At 47.6% G+C, this 13,004-nt stretch overlaps 1 protein-coding gene across 11 annotated transcripts in view; it reads left to right on the forward strand.

Annotated features, from left to right (window-relative positions):
* The window catches only part of LOC126537859 (uncharacterized), a 681,751-nt gene that overhangs the window by 637,540 nt on the left and 31,207 nt on the right, over window positions 1-13,004 (forward strand). For 10 of the 11 annotated variants that reach the window (XM_055074489.2, XM_055074488.2, XM_055074490.2 and 7 more), the window contains 2 exons: window positions 2,609-2,677; window positions 4,208-4,288. In XM_055074489.2, coding sequence (XP_054930464.1) covers window positions 2,609-2,677; window positions 4,208-4,288 — 150 coding nt within the window. The remainder of the gene's footprint in view (window positions 1-2,608; window positions 2,678-4,207; window positions 4,289-13,004) is intronic. The other variant, XM_055074492.2, reaches the window with a different exon arrangement.

Raw genomic sequence — 13,004 nt, forward strand, 5'->3', positions numbered from 1 at the left:
TATAAATAAAACTTGAATGCCAAAGGATAGGGTTCACAGGAGCTGATGGCATCCCAAGTAGTGTTATTTTCTGAACTGATGAGGCTCAAATGTAAAGGGTTGTATGCGTGTCACTTTTGGCAAGGTCTTTAAAGAGACACTAAAGGCAAATACTAACTCGACGTGGGCTCTTTTAATACCATTCCAAAAACCCCGCAACGGTTGTTTCGTGCCAAGACTTACGAGAAAATTGCGTCTGAAGGGCCCGAATACCTTTGTCGCAATTCAAATCTTCTGTCACCTAATTGGGGAGTGGTGATGTTGCATATGCCATCACCGCCCTTTGCTGCCGTCACAGAGTAAAATGGCGGCCGACAGATGGCGGTGCGGTTTTTTTGCACAAAATGCTATTGCACGGCCGTGGAGAAACTGAGTGAAAACAGAGCGGTGGATTTGCTGCTGCAGCTGCTTTTGGTCAAGTGGTGTGGACCGCTCGGCCATCCCGCGACATCACATGGAAGTGGAATTCTCTGCTACTGGCAGTTTGCGTGAGTTTCGCGAGCCAGCAAAACCAGTGCAGCACTAAGCAATAACTAAACTACTGAAATAAGAAAGCACGGGCAACGAGGAGTCGAGTGAAAATGAGACGTTGCGACTGCCCGCTTCGTAGTCAAGCGTACTGCCCATGAGATTTTTTTTCTAAAAGTAAAGTAGAACTGAACAAGTAGCATTTACTTTCCTCATATAATGAAATAAAGGGTGTGTCCGGAAAGCAATGCAATTTTATCCGTAGAAAAACGTTTACTCAAGAGATCGTTACAAACCTTTAGAATTCTTCGAAGTAGTCTCCTCTGGCATCTTCACATTTTTGCGAGTGACTCTGCCATGCACTGTATGCATCCTGGAAGGTGTCGACGGAAACCTCTTTTAGAGCCTTTGTTATGGCAGTTTGGTTGGCTTCGATGGCCCCAAAACAAGCTCCTTTCAGGGCGATTTTGATTCTCGGGAAGAGAAAAAAGTCCGCCAGTCAGAACTATGGGGGCCTGGGGCAGCGTCACCAAGCTGTGCTTGGCCAGGAACTCCTGCACGCACAGAGAAGTGTGGCTGGGAGCGTTGTCATGGTGCAACTGCCAGGTATTGGCGATATCCTTTCGCGCTCGGAGGACCCTTCTTCTCGATCTCTCGAGCACATCCACGTAGTAGGCGGCGTTGACTGTCTGCCCTTGGGGTACTAATTCTTTCTGAACCACACCCTTGGCGTCGAAAAAGACAATTAGCATTGTTATCACTTTCGACTTGCTCATTCTTGCCTTCTTGGGGTGAGGGGACTCCGAGATGTGCCATTCGCAACTTTAGCGCTTCATCTCAGGATCATACTCAGATACCCATGTTTCGTTGCCAGCAATGACACTGTCAAAAAAAATAATAAGAAAGGTTCCATTTGCACACGTTCTAAAAGTTCACTGACAATCACCACTCGGTTGTTCTTGGGGTCAGTCGTCAGTTAACAGTTTGGTAACCAGCTTTGCGCACACTTTCCACGTGTTCAAATTGTCACTTGCGAAGTCGTGCAACGTGGTTTTCGGAATATTGAAAGTCTGTGCTATCATCTGCACACTAATTCGACGGTTGGTGTTCAAAAGATAACGAATGCGAGACACATTTTTGTCACTTTTGTTCGTTGACGGCCATCCAGAGTGGGATTCATCATCCATGTCTTCTAGGCCCCCTTTAAACGCCTTCAACCACCTTGAAGCTTGAGAATATGGCAAAACAGAATTTACGTATGCTTGCTGAATCATTTGGTAGGTATTGGCAAGACTCTTATCGAGTTTAGCACAGAACTTGATCGCGTTCCGTTGTTTGCGTGCGGATGCCATCGCGCACCGTGACAGAGCACTATCGGGAGGTTCACGGAAACAGCGAGCCTGACGCTCTCAGGGCTTGGAACAGGCTGTGCTAGGCAATTATGAAAAGCTAAGAGTCCCCCAACCTAACCCAACCAAACCGATCGAGGTACGTCCAATAGCAGTGCCGGAAAAAATATAATCACATTACTTTCCGGACACACCCTGTACAATGATGTTTTTGTAATGAGTGGTTGAGTACTAGTGAAAAAATTCATATAAGGAGTGACTTTGTTATGGGCAAGTACGTGAATGTCTTACAGAATCTCTAATTGTGTCCTGCATTTACCTCAATTTTTGTATTACTAAGGCTCTGTTCGCAATGATGTTGAAGCCTTAGAGATTCTCGAGCACTAATCTGTCACTTTAGCTTGACTTAATGTTTGCCTTTAGTGTCCCTTTAAAAGGTGTATGGAGGCCTCACTTTTTATTTATTCACATAGACTGCTCGTATGATCTAGAGGCATCCACTGCAGAGATGGTGACTGGTTCACAGTGCAATGTGGAGACAGTTCCTCAGTACTAGCGAGCCTCGTAGGGCAGGCCTGCAGAGAAGGCTGAGCAGAAATCTTGCAGCTTGCTTCCCATGATGGACGTACAGGTTGATGGACATGCCTTGTATGGCGTGTGTGCGTATCTTGCACATGTCGAGCACAGCGATAGTGGTTGTACGTGTGACACAAAAGCGTGAGCCAAGTGGGCCTTGCATGCGTGCTGTGCAGCACAGCTACCACCTGAGCCAGGCACAGGGCAGGGACCTGCAGGAGAGAATGATGAAGATATTCAGACCGGTGCGTGCTTCCCCATACACCTCCTACTCGAGCGCTTGCTTCCTGTCTTCGCCGCTGCCAACTGCTCAACGCTTGGAACATTCCTGAGAAGGGGTGGGGCAGAGTTGTTTTGTTACCTATGTGTTACGCAGCCACTAGCCAAGGTGTACTTAGAAAATCTCTGTCTTGGCTGTTGTTGGGACACTAGTCGAGACACTAGTCAACCTACCTAGCTGCCTGCTCAGCGTTAGCCAGCCATACGCTAGCCAACTGCTCAACACTCTTATTTAAACTCTCAGGGGTGGGGGGTTCAGTGTTCTTGTGTGTTCAGTCACTAACATCGCAGAGCTGTTAGCCAAGAAGACACTAGTTAACCGCTCAAGACTTGAGAAGTGTTGAAGTTGGTTAGTCAGTGTTGACACGTGTCCAGCCGAAATATGCCGTAGAGCCACTAGCCAAGACGCTAGCCAACCATATTCTGTGTTCCACCACACATGACTTTGGTACGTAAATTCCCAACTATTTATTCAAAGTAGGGAGCTGGATTAGTGTGTGCCTCAACTATGGAGCAGCAGCATCTTGCTTGTGTTTGTCTGCGCTGTTGGGCTGTTCTGCACTGTTCAGTCTGTGCTGTTCTCTGTCCTGTACTTAACCAACATTGGCACCAGCTGCCTGCAGGTGTCTTTCAAACAGTTCATTGTGCATGGCAAGTGTGAAAGACAGGTATGCTGCTCATACCTGTGTGTGTGGCAAGCCTTGAGTGTGGTTTAGTCTCACTTGTCCTTTCCGTATGGAATGGTGTTGTAGCATAGTGGCTGCTGTACATGTGAGCTTCTTTATGACCACCGAGCCACAAGGGTGACAACGTGGGTGTCCCTCCAGCATTTTGGGTCGTCAGACTTTGTGTCCAGAGCGAGTGGGGCGGGGCAGCTTTCCTGTACTCATGGCCACTAGCACGGCATTGAAGATGGTTGTGCAGAGATGACTGGCCAGTTTTTCTCATCAGTTTCACCCCTGTGTTGGGACCTTTGTGTTTTTGCACGTAGCTGCTCGCAAAGGTGGTCAGCGTATTGCTCAGAGCAAAACCACCTGGTGTGGCTTATTTATGTTTCATTAAAACTTGGATGATCAGAGATGGCGGAGTTCAGTTATCCTGTATCATGAAAATGTATCGTAAGAAAAATGCATTTAGAAAATGCTAAATGAATGTTAAAAGACAGCGCAAATGCTTGCGAAAAATGTGAAAAGTTTGCAGTCGTATATTTGCAGTGTCATCCATGAGAATCATAGGATTAAAGGAAGGTCTTCTTGCGATGCTAGTGGCCTACAGGATGTTGCTTGAGAGTGGTATGTTCCCTTTAATGGTGCGACCCAGTTGTGTAACTTAAAGGTGGGGGCAGGGGTACCGGAAAGAGGGTGGTGCCTTGCATGAAAGTTTGTTAGTATGGCACACCCCACAAGATGTCAAATGTCCCGCAGACATGTAAAGTGCAACAGGGAAAAAGGTTGAGCTCTGATCGTGTGTTCTCCTTTTGTGTCGCTTCTGCGCAGAGAGGTGGAATGTCTGGTGGTGAGGCGCCGCAGCAGCTGTCTCCACGGTTTGGAGGTGTGCTCAGTCCCCCTCAGCAACAGGTGAGCCTCTTGTTGGCCATCGGGTTTGGGACCTATTGTACGAAATTAAGGACATTTACTGTTATTGCATGTATCAAATAGTTGGAATGTCTGCTTGGAAATTGCTCAAAATGATATGGTAGTCATTAAACCGACGACTCTGGAATTTTAGTACAGTTGAATCTCTGGTACGAATCTAAACGCAAGGAAAGTAGGAAAACGAAGGGGGACGTGGCAAATAAATGGCTGGCGTGATCAAAATTTCAAATTTCTTTTTCAGTAATCCTTAAGACCTTTCTTTATCTCATGGCGAAATAGTTGGAAGAAATATGCAACAGAATTTGCACTATTTTAGTGTGTTGCTTTAACCAGGAAGAAGATAGGGCTTCAGGAGGTGCTGTCGCATCACTGATGAGCTTGGGTTCGCATTAAACAAGAAACCATTGCCAACTGCTTCAGGGCTTGTAGTTTCATTTCAACTGCTTCAGGGAATGGTTTGTGTTGTCCAACGGGGGAAGCGCAGACAAGTGAACTTGATGACAATTGTCTCAGAGCAGCTCTTGGTGATGTCCGTTTCGAAGAGCATGTTGCCCTGGACAGTGCAGTCGAGACGTGTGGTGCGCTGATGAACATTTGAGATCATTGAGATTGTTCGGCGCCACGAGACTAGTAATGAAAGCGGCATCAACGACCATGTTGAAACTGAGTTACAGCCTCAAGCTGCTGATGTAGCTGCAGGCCTTGCGCTCATGCAGCGGTTTTTTGCTGCACAGAACAATGCAGACGAAGCATTTGGACACATCTGCAGTCTACAGAACTTACTTTCCGTAGCAAGATTCTCCAAGCAGAAGCAGAGGGCAGTTACCAATTTTTTTTCATAAACTGATAAAAATGTCCATTTTTGTTTATTGTGGTTAATTGGAAGTTCATTTAATTCAAAGTTTTTCATGGTCTCTGTGAACTTCGTATTAATGGGAGTCGACTGTGCTGCACCATTTTTTACAATTTAAGCCTTCACTGAAACAAGTGAAGACCCGATAAAACGAACTTCAGGGAACTGCAGCAAATTGTTTGTTGTTCTGAACGGTCATTCAGTGAAAGCCCAAAATTTATTCATTCCGACCATTGGCACATCAGTTCATCAGTTGTCACCGTATGAGCTATCCGTGACTATGTCACTGTTGACTCTTGGCCCTCACTGTTGCTATTTTCTATAGCTTTCCAACCGTGCACCACCGTAGCACCGTGTTGTAAGAACGGTGTCTGCAAAACAGACGCTGACGCAGAGAAAACCGCTGACAAAAAGGAATCTCCACGTCGCCTCCAAAATGCAGTGTTTCCTTTTGTTTGTTTTTCATGTTCCTTGCCGTGAACATGCGACTGTATCGCTCGCATCTGAATGACAACATCCGAAAAGTGCGACTGTGTGGGCACACGGGTTACATTCTTTCGTGGCACATCTAGCTGGTACGGCTGCAGAATGAAGGACTAAAGAAGGGAGAGACGTGTCTCCGTTTTAGGTGGCACTGGTCTTGGTGGAGCATGTGCTAGCAAAACCTGATGCATTGTTGCCTCTGCAATAGAAAAAAAAAGAAAAACCCTCCTTGCTCGCACAGGAAGACGGCACTCGTATCAAGCCACCATCCCTCTCGGCTCACCCTTGCCTGCTTTCACTCGCACTCAAAGCAAACAGCACGTGGGGTGTTATAGGATGTTATCACATTTGCACTTTATATTGAACATGGTGCTACTCCACTTCAGAGGAGGTGCATTCGCAAGCAGAAATTGACGCAAATTCAGGGGTGCGATCATTACGCGGGTTAAATTTCCCGCGAGTAGAAAAACATTTTTTTTTTCATCCCCGCGTTTGCTGCGGGATGACAAAAGGTCAACAAATAGGCGGCTGCCACTGTGTGTAGTGCGGGACACCAAAACGAAAATGGTGGTGGGCAGAGCAAGCCTAACGCGATTTTTTCTTCTTCTCGTGAGTACACTACGTGCATTGAAACAGTTTCTTCCATATCAGTAGTGAATAATATCGTTAATATCGGCAAGTTTGCGGCAATAACGTAGCCATGTCCACTTTGAGGGGACAGAAACAGATGGGCGCGCTTAGCTGCCAGTGACTGCAGTGATGGCCGGCATGCTGCGAAAACTGTGGCATTTGTCTTCACTACTATCCTAATAAGGCACTTTTCCGCTAAGGGTCGGCGAATATCTTAGGTGTGTTACAAGCGTTGGCGTATGAATAGGGTACACTTCTAACGTATCAGTGTAAACGTGGCTACTATCGTTGCTGCTTGCGATTTCCTGCGTGCCCACACGTGCAGATAAAAAGAATCGAGAGGCACCTTTTTTTTTTTTTTTTTGTTGACCACAACCATTATAAATCCTACACATAATAAAGGCAAGTTTGGTTGTACCTCTTTTTGTCATGGAAGTACGGAAAGTGAAGTAAAGTAATGAAATGGGGCATCTACTTAAAAATGTTTGGTGCGTGCAGACCGCTTGGTTTGTCTTGAAGAGTCGTTCGCGTAGCATTCGACAGATGGTAAGTGGGATCGTTATTAGCTAGAGTTGGCACACGACATATCGCTGCGGCAAGTTCGGGGTGCGATCATTACACAGGAAATAAAAAAAGAATCGAATTTTGACGACAAAATTCAGAGGTGCGGTCATTATGCGAGTAAATACGGTAGTTACATTGGAATTTAATACTTCGTTATATCTAGAATTTCATTATAATGAAGTTTGTTATAAGCAGGTTCGACCGTAATACTGAGCAAGCAACACAAGAGTGATAAATGTGAATCTAGTTTCCTTATAAGTGACATAATACGTCACCTATTTATCCTCTTGCCCATTACACGAATGAACATCTGACTGCTTTGTTGCTTGCTTGCACGGTATAACTGGGGGTGGGGTATTCTGCAAATGGGCTGTCCGTTTCGGCTGCTGCTGATTGGCTGGAGCTGAACCATTAAGAAGGGAACTGGCTATGTGGGCCTGTTCCTTTCTCGCTGGTACCCCAGCCAAGCCAATCAGAACTTTGGCAGCAGAGAAAATGGATATGTTCTCAAGGTGAACACTAACAGGATTCATCCCTGTATTTGCAAGCCTAGGTCTGCTTCACTTGTGTTATGCTTGATATACTGCGCCAAACTTTTCGACACGCACTGACCATTTTTTACATAATCTTGGACCCTTCTGCTAACACTTTCTAAGTAATACATTCCTAACTAGTACAAACCCATGGCAAAAAAATGGCCACGAAGGTTTGTACTGTGTAAACTGCGCAACAGACTTCTACAAGCTGCACAAGATGGTTGGGAACGAGCAGCGGAACTGAGTGATATGCGTGAGAGAGCTTAGGTCATTGGCCTCGATGGCAGGACTGCGATGATTTTCACTTATGATAATTTTGATAAGCATTTTTGTAAGCACCATGGGACGAGTTTTTCTTCACTTTTGTGCCAAAAGTCGCTGTCAAAAATGGCTGGTGGCGAAGAGCAAGTGGAGAGACTGCCTTTTTGTTCCAGCATCCGAACCCTGGCTCCTTGTCAGTGTGTCGCATTTGTTCACGAGCTTGCAGTCTGTATGCATTGAACTCTGTCCATTCACTTCCATGTTCGCACTGTTGAGGGTGCGCAACCCTTGTCAGCATTAGATTCACTTCCTCCAGCGCCGCCTGCTGTGTGCTTCAGGCAGCGCAGAGGTGCGTGCTGGCCACATGCATCAGTGTTTTGAAGCTGAGATGCTGTAAATAAAGCCTTTGCCACTTGTCGGCAACAAATCTGTAGCTGTCAGACAAAATTAAAGTTGCCAGATGCTGCGCTTGCGCGGAACCTGCTAGACACGCAGAATTTCCGGTTGAGTCTCACATCACATTTACTCCCTTGCAGCAGCCTTGTTTAATAAATCTGCCTGCCGTTCTTGCTCCAGTTATGCTATTGGCATGTCACAGGGCTAATTGACGACGACGTCGGGAATTGGTGCTTGTAAATGGAAGCTACTTGCTTGAGATACCCACTGGTGTGAGCAAATTATCAGGCAGGTCTAAGTGCACTGTGGATATTGGTGTAAGCGAAGCTTTGACGTCTGCTCCGCCGCATTGGCCAACTGAACACCAGTGTGTCATGCCACGCTCTGGCAGGTGTGTAGTTTTCGCTCTGTCGTGTGGTCTAATAACGTCATCACTTGTCCCACCAGGCGGTAGTCTTACCACCTCTTGGCACCGTCTTCCCATTTCCAGCACCCTTACCCTCCTTTCCAGCCACCATCGCGGTATTTAAACCTGCTGTATGCCACAAAGAGATGTGACCTTCACAGTAAGCCTAGTAATGTGGGTTGGTAACCTCCGCAGTAACCTAGTCAAATCACTGACCGCAGCATCAGAGCCTGTCTGTCTCCACAAAGAAACTAACAAAGGAGTTACTCTCAGCTAGGAACATTGGTTGCCTCCACATTTGCATTACAGACACCCGGGCTGGTACTACAATGTGGCGATTCCTTCAGCTCAATTCTGTGCCACTCATCCGCTGCTCCTGGCGAGCTGATTTCGTTGAAAATGGGGTTGGAGCACTGCCGTCTCCACTGACGAAGTGTGACAAGGGATGACAGGTTAATAAATCTGTCACATTATCCCAGCCCGGATGATGTCTTTACTGTGCAGCAAGTCACAGCATTGCATCGCAGAGGTTGACAGGAAGTTTATCTGCCGTGATGGGTGCATGTGCTGCATGAGTGAGCTTGGACTCACGAGGAGGAGCCTGTAGTACAGTAAAACCTCGTTAAACCGTACGTGCTTAAGGGGGGAGGAGGGGATCAGAATTAACTTTTTTGTTTCTTGACAGAAAGGGCTGAAATTTGGCACACACACTGCACATTGCAATAAAGAGACAAATCTAAAATTTCATTAGGATATCTTAATTAGTTTTTGTTTTATAAGAATTTATAAGTTCCTTGCTTGCGGAAAGCCTGGCACAGTAACGAAACATGATAGGGAGCTGGGAATACTTTGCATGTTTGCCCAGATGTCTAATCTACATCAAGACAGTGTTCGATTTTTTTTTTAGTGCGCTAATAATTTTTTGCTCAACATAACATGCACATGACTGTGCTTCACTGCATGGAGCCATGTAGTAATTGTGAAATAATTAAATAATGGAAAGATAAAGAAACATTTCAGGACTGTCTTTAAGTGCAGCACAGCTTGTGGATCACAGCAAAACAAACTGGGCCAAAATCGGTCCAGCCATTGTTGTGCTACGCTTTCCACGAGCGAGGTGATTGACAAAAAAATGCAATTGAGAAAACTGGCCGCAAAGTTTTAAAAGCACTGCAAATTTATTAAAAAGCACCAGGGCTGTAATATTTTGAATCATTGCTGTCAGGCATCTTCTTACACCTTTGCCTCATTGTTTGGTGGGCTTTGGATGCCTTCTTCAGGCGTTCTTTATCCTTTTCTTGCGCCGTCTGGAGTAGTGCATGACCACCATTTTCACTGCCAGACCGAGCCTGGTATCGCACTGCACACCCACAGAACGCTGTTGGCATCTTGGGCACAGAGTTTTAGCGATCAAAGAGTTCATCGCGGAAACAGGCATAATAATGAATTCAGTCACAAGGGGCCGAAATTTGTTCTTGGCATTGCTGCTTCCGCTCAGTCGCGGACACTGCGCGAAGGGAGTCGCGAACACTGCATGCCTGCGCTTCTGCAGTCACCGCTGACACAAAACGCGGCTCGAGGCGCGTCTGAATCGTGCGACGATTCGTCTGGTGAGCCTTGAGTCACCATACAGTATGTAGCTCGTCGACGGTTGAAGCTTACTCGCAGGCTTCGTGTCCCTGTCGCACGATGCATCGGAAATGCACACCGTCTCTGCCGGCGATGGAGACCTTCGACCCGCGTCACCTCCAACAACGCGATCTCGGTTGCCAACTCGCGCGGCCGTACGCACAGGTGCGAGAGCCTCCTCCGTTGGCACGTCTTCCGGTGGCTTGGTTATCAGTGTCGATGTCACAGGGCGATTGTCGGCATCGCTGCTGGAATCGCACGGTGCAAGGGCACGTTATCCGCGTGTTCAGTCGGGTTCTCCGCTGGCCGCCGTCTTTTTCTCGCCGTAGGAGGCTCGCGCTTCCGTTTTCCGAAGGCATGCTTCATTTAAAAGTTCTTTTCGAGTGAGCGACGATCGATCACTGACCTGGGAGCTTTCATAAATCCGAATTCTGCGAGTGTCAAACGAAGAACGACACCGGCGGGGTTTTCAAAGCAGACAACTGCGGTCCGCTGTGGTTGCCAGCTTGCCCGCTGCTGCAGCAGTAACCAATGGCAAGACGCCTTTCAGTACGGCAACCAATCGGAGGCCCGCTTTCATCGCAGGGCCCGTGTGACCGCCTCTAGCAGGCCCGCGCTTCTTTTGTGTTTGTGTGTTTGTTACAAGATGGCGACGACCGAAGAATTCAGAAACGGAATGGCGAAACTTCGAGCTTTCGAACGATACCAAGATGGCGGCGTTCGGTGGCGGGAAAGACGAGTTAGGGCTCCACGAACTGCGGTGATTTTACGCGATTTAAAGCTGTTTTCTCACCCTATGCACTGATAAATTAATTTTTTTCGGGCACTTTTAGCACGTTTTCAGTCAAACCATTTTGATACAATGTAGATTAGGCATTGCAGATACCGAAACGCGTCGTTGCCAAAAATCTATCTTTTTTGCGATTTGCGATCTTTTTACGGTGGAACCCCGGCTATACGTCCCCCGGTTTTGCGGCAACCCGGGTTTTATGGCGGATTAGCAGAGTCCCAGCGAAGTCACCATAGAAGCAATGCATTAAAAACCCCGGTTATCCGATGCAATCTTACGCCTGACCTGCGTTATACGACGACCCTCGTGAAGCTCGGGACGGAACGGCGGACAAACGAAAGGTGCCGCGAGTCTCTCCTCACTTCGCTCCACCTCTCCCATCGCTTTCCTCTCCCCCACCAGCAACCGCCCGCGATGCTCGTTGTGCTGAAATAGCGCCTTTTCATCTCCGCAATCACTTTCTCCCTCTCTTCTCGGAGGCATCTCCTCTCGTCGCGCTGGGGAAGTGTTTCTCTCCTTCCAATTTCCCAGCAGCAGATCGCCGACACGGTAGCGCGGAGAGGCCTAGGTTTATCGCACGTGTTCTTCGTCGTAATCCTAGCGACTAGCGTTCAGCGGAGGTTTTGAGTTGCGTGGAGCAACGCGACGCACGATGTCCCGAAAGCGGACAGTTCTGTCGCTCGGCGATAAGCTGAATATTATCGAGGAATCAGAAAAGCGGCATGGAGCCACAAAATCCAGCATTGCCCGGGACCTTAAGATACCTGAATCTTCACTTAAGACGATTCTGGCAAACAAAGCGGTGTAATTGCAGAATGCCAACAAGTTCGGGCTCAAGCCCGAACGTCGAGCAATCACAGCGATGCGTCGTCCCCATCGAGCGGCCTGTCAGAACAAGCCTCAGAGATCGAAGCAACGGCCTCCAAGCGCCCTGTGCGTTCGCGTGTGAAGCCACATCAACATCAACATCATTTCAGCGTCGTGCAAGCAAGGACTGGCGTCATGACGAAGCTTGGATAAAAAAAACACCGGGTGCTCAGCATAGGAAATTGGACATCGCTCGCGCCATCAAACCTGGCACAGAGAAGTCGGCGCTGGCATGCGACAGAGATCTACCGTTGACTACGGTGTGTGGCATTTGGAATGCGGAGAGGTTGCTCGGCAGCGCTGTTGTGACTGTGGAAAAATGTCGGCTACGAGGTTAGACTTTTCGCCATCGTTGCCTCTGTTGCCGAAGTGTCTCCTAATGACAGTGATGAGGACGACACGGAAAGCGACAGCACGGGAGATTCAGGCCTGATAGTGGCAGAAGCCGCGCGTTGCGTCAGCCGCATGAATGCAATCATCGCGACGAGAACAGCACCCCGCAATGAAAAAGGCGCCCCGCGACATCTGTAGCGCTACCACGCCTGTGCGCGGATAATATGCAACGCCAACGAGGAATCTGTCATGCGAGTATTTGCCGAGGAGAGGGGGCTGGCTGAAAAGCTGGCTCACAGCTTCAGTAAGTTTGAGGCCGCTGTCGTCGCTGCTTGGCCACCACAGCATCAAGCGAAAATAACGAGACTTTTGTCGTGCGAAGTGAATAAATCACGACCTCCTATATAAACTTCATAGAGGAGGTCGTGGAGTAAATACTGCATGATTTTGCCCTTTCATCGCACTCTCCCTGAGTTCCATTTTTAACAGGGAAGTGGACGATCTCATGCTATTTAAGTTGAGCAGTACTACCGTTTAGTACATACTTTTTCTGAGCTCCGGTCAACTACGGTTTAACGAGGTTTCACTGCACCACAAGGCATGAGCACTGAAGCACAACCTGGCACTTGACTTTCCACGATCGTGAGCAAGGTGGCTGCAGAAGTGGATGAGCAAGGCAAAAAAGGCATTATGGTGATAGTGAAACAGGAGCATGTATGGTTGTTGGCAGCCTTTTTCATGTTGTAATGCACCTAATGAACTTTTTTATCACTAGTAGTTGATTTCACAACTTTCAAAATGAGTTGAGTAATGTGGCAGTTTTGATGGAGTTTGGAGGACCGTGAAAAAAGAAGACGACACACAGGAGCGATAACTTGCAACAATTTATTAAGGACCCTGATGAGTATGTTATCGTGGAGGAGCTGGTACCACGTTTTTGTGTTGGCAGT

Source organism: Dermacentor andersoni, chromosome 4, assembly GCF_023375885.2.
Source record: "Dermacentor andersoni chromosome 4, qqDerAnde1_hic_scaffold, whole genome shotgun sequence".
Taxonomy (NCBI): Eukaryota; Metazoa; Arthropoda; class Arachnida; order Ixodida; family Ixodidae; genus Dermacentor; species Dermacentor andersoni.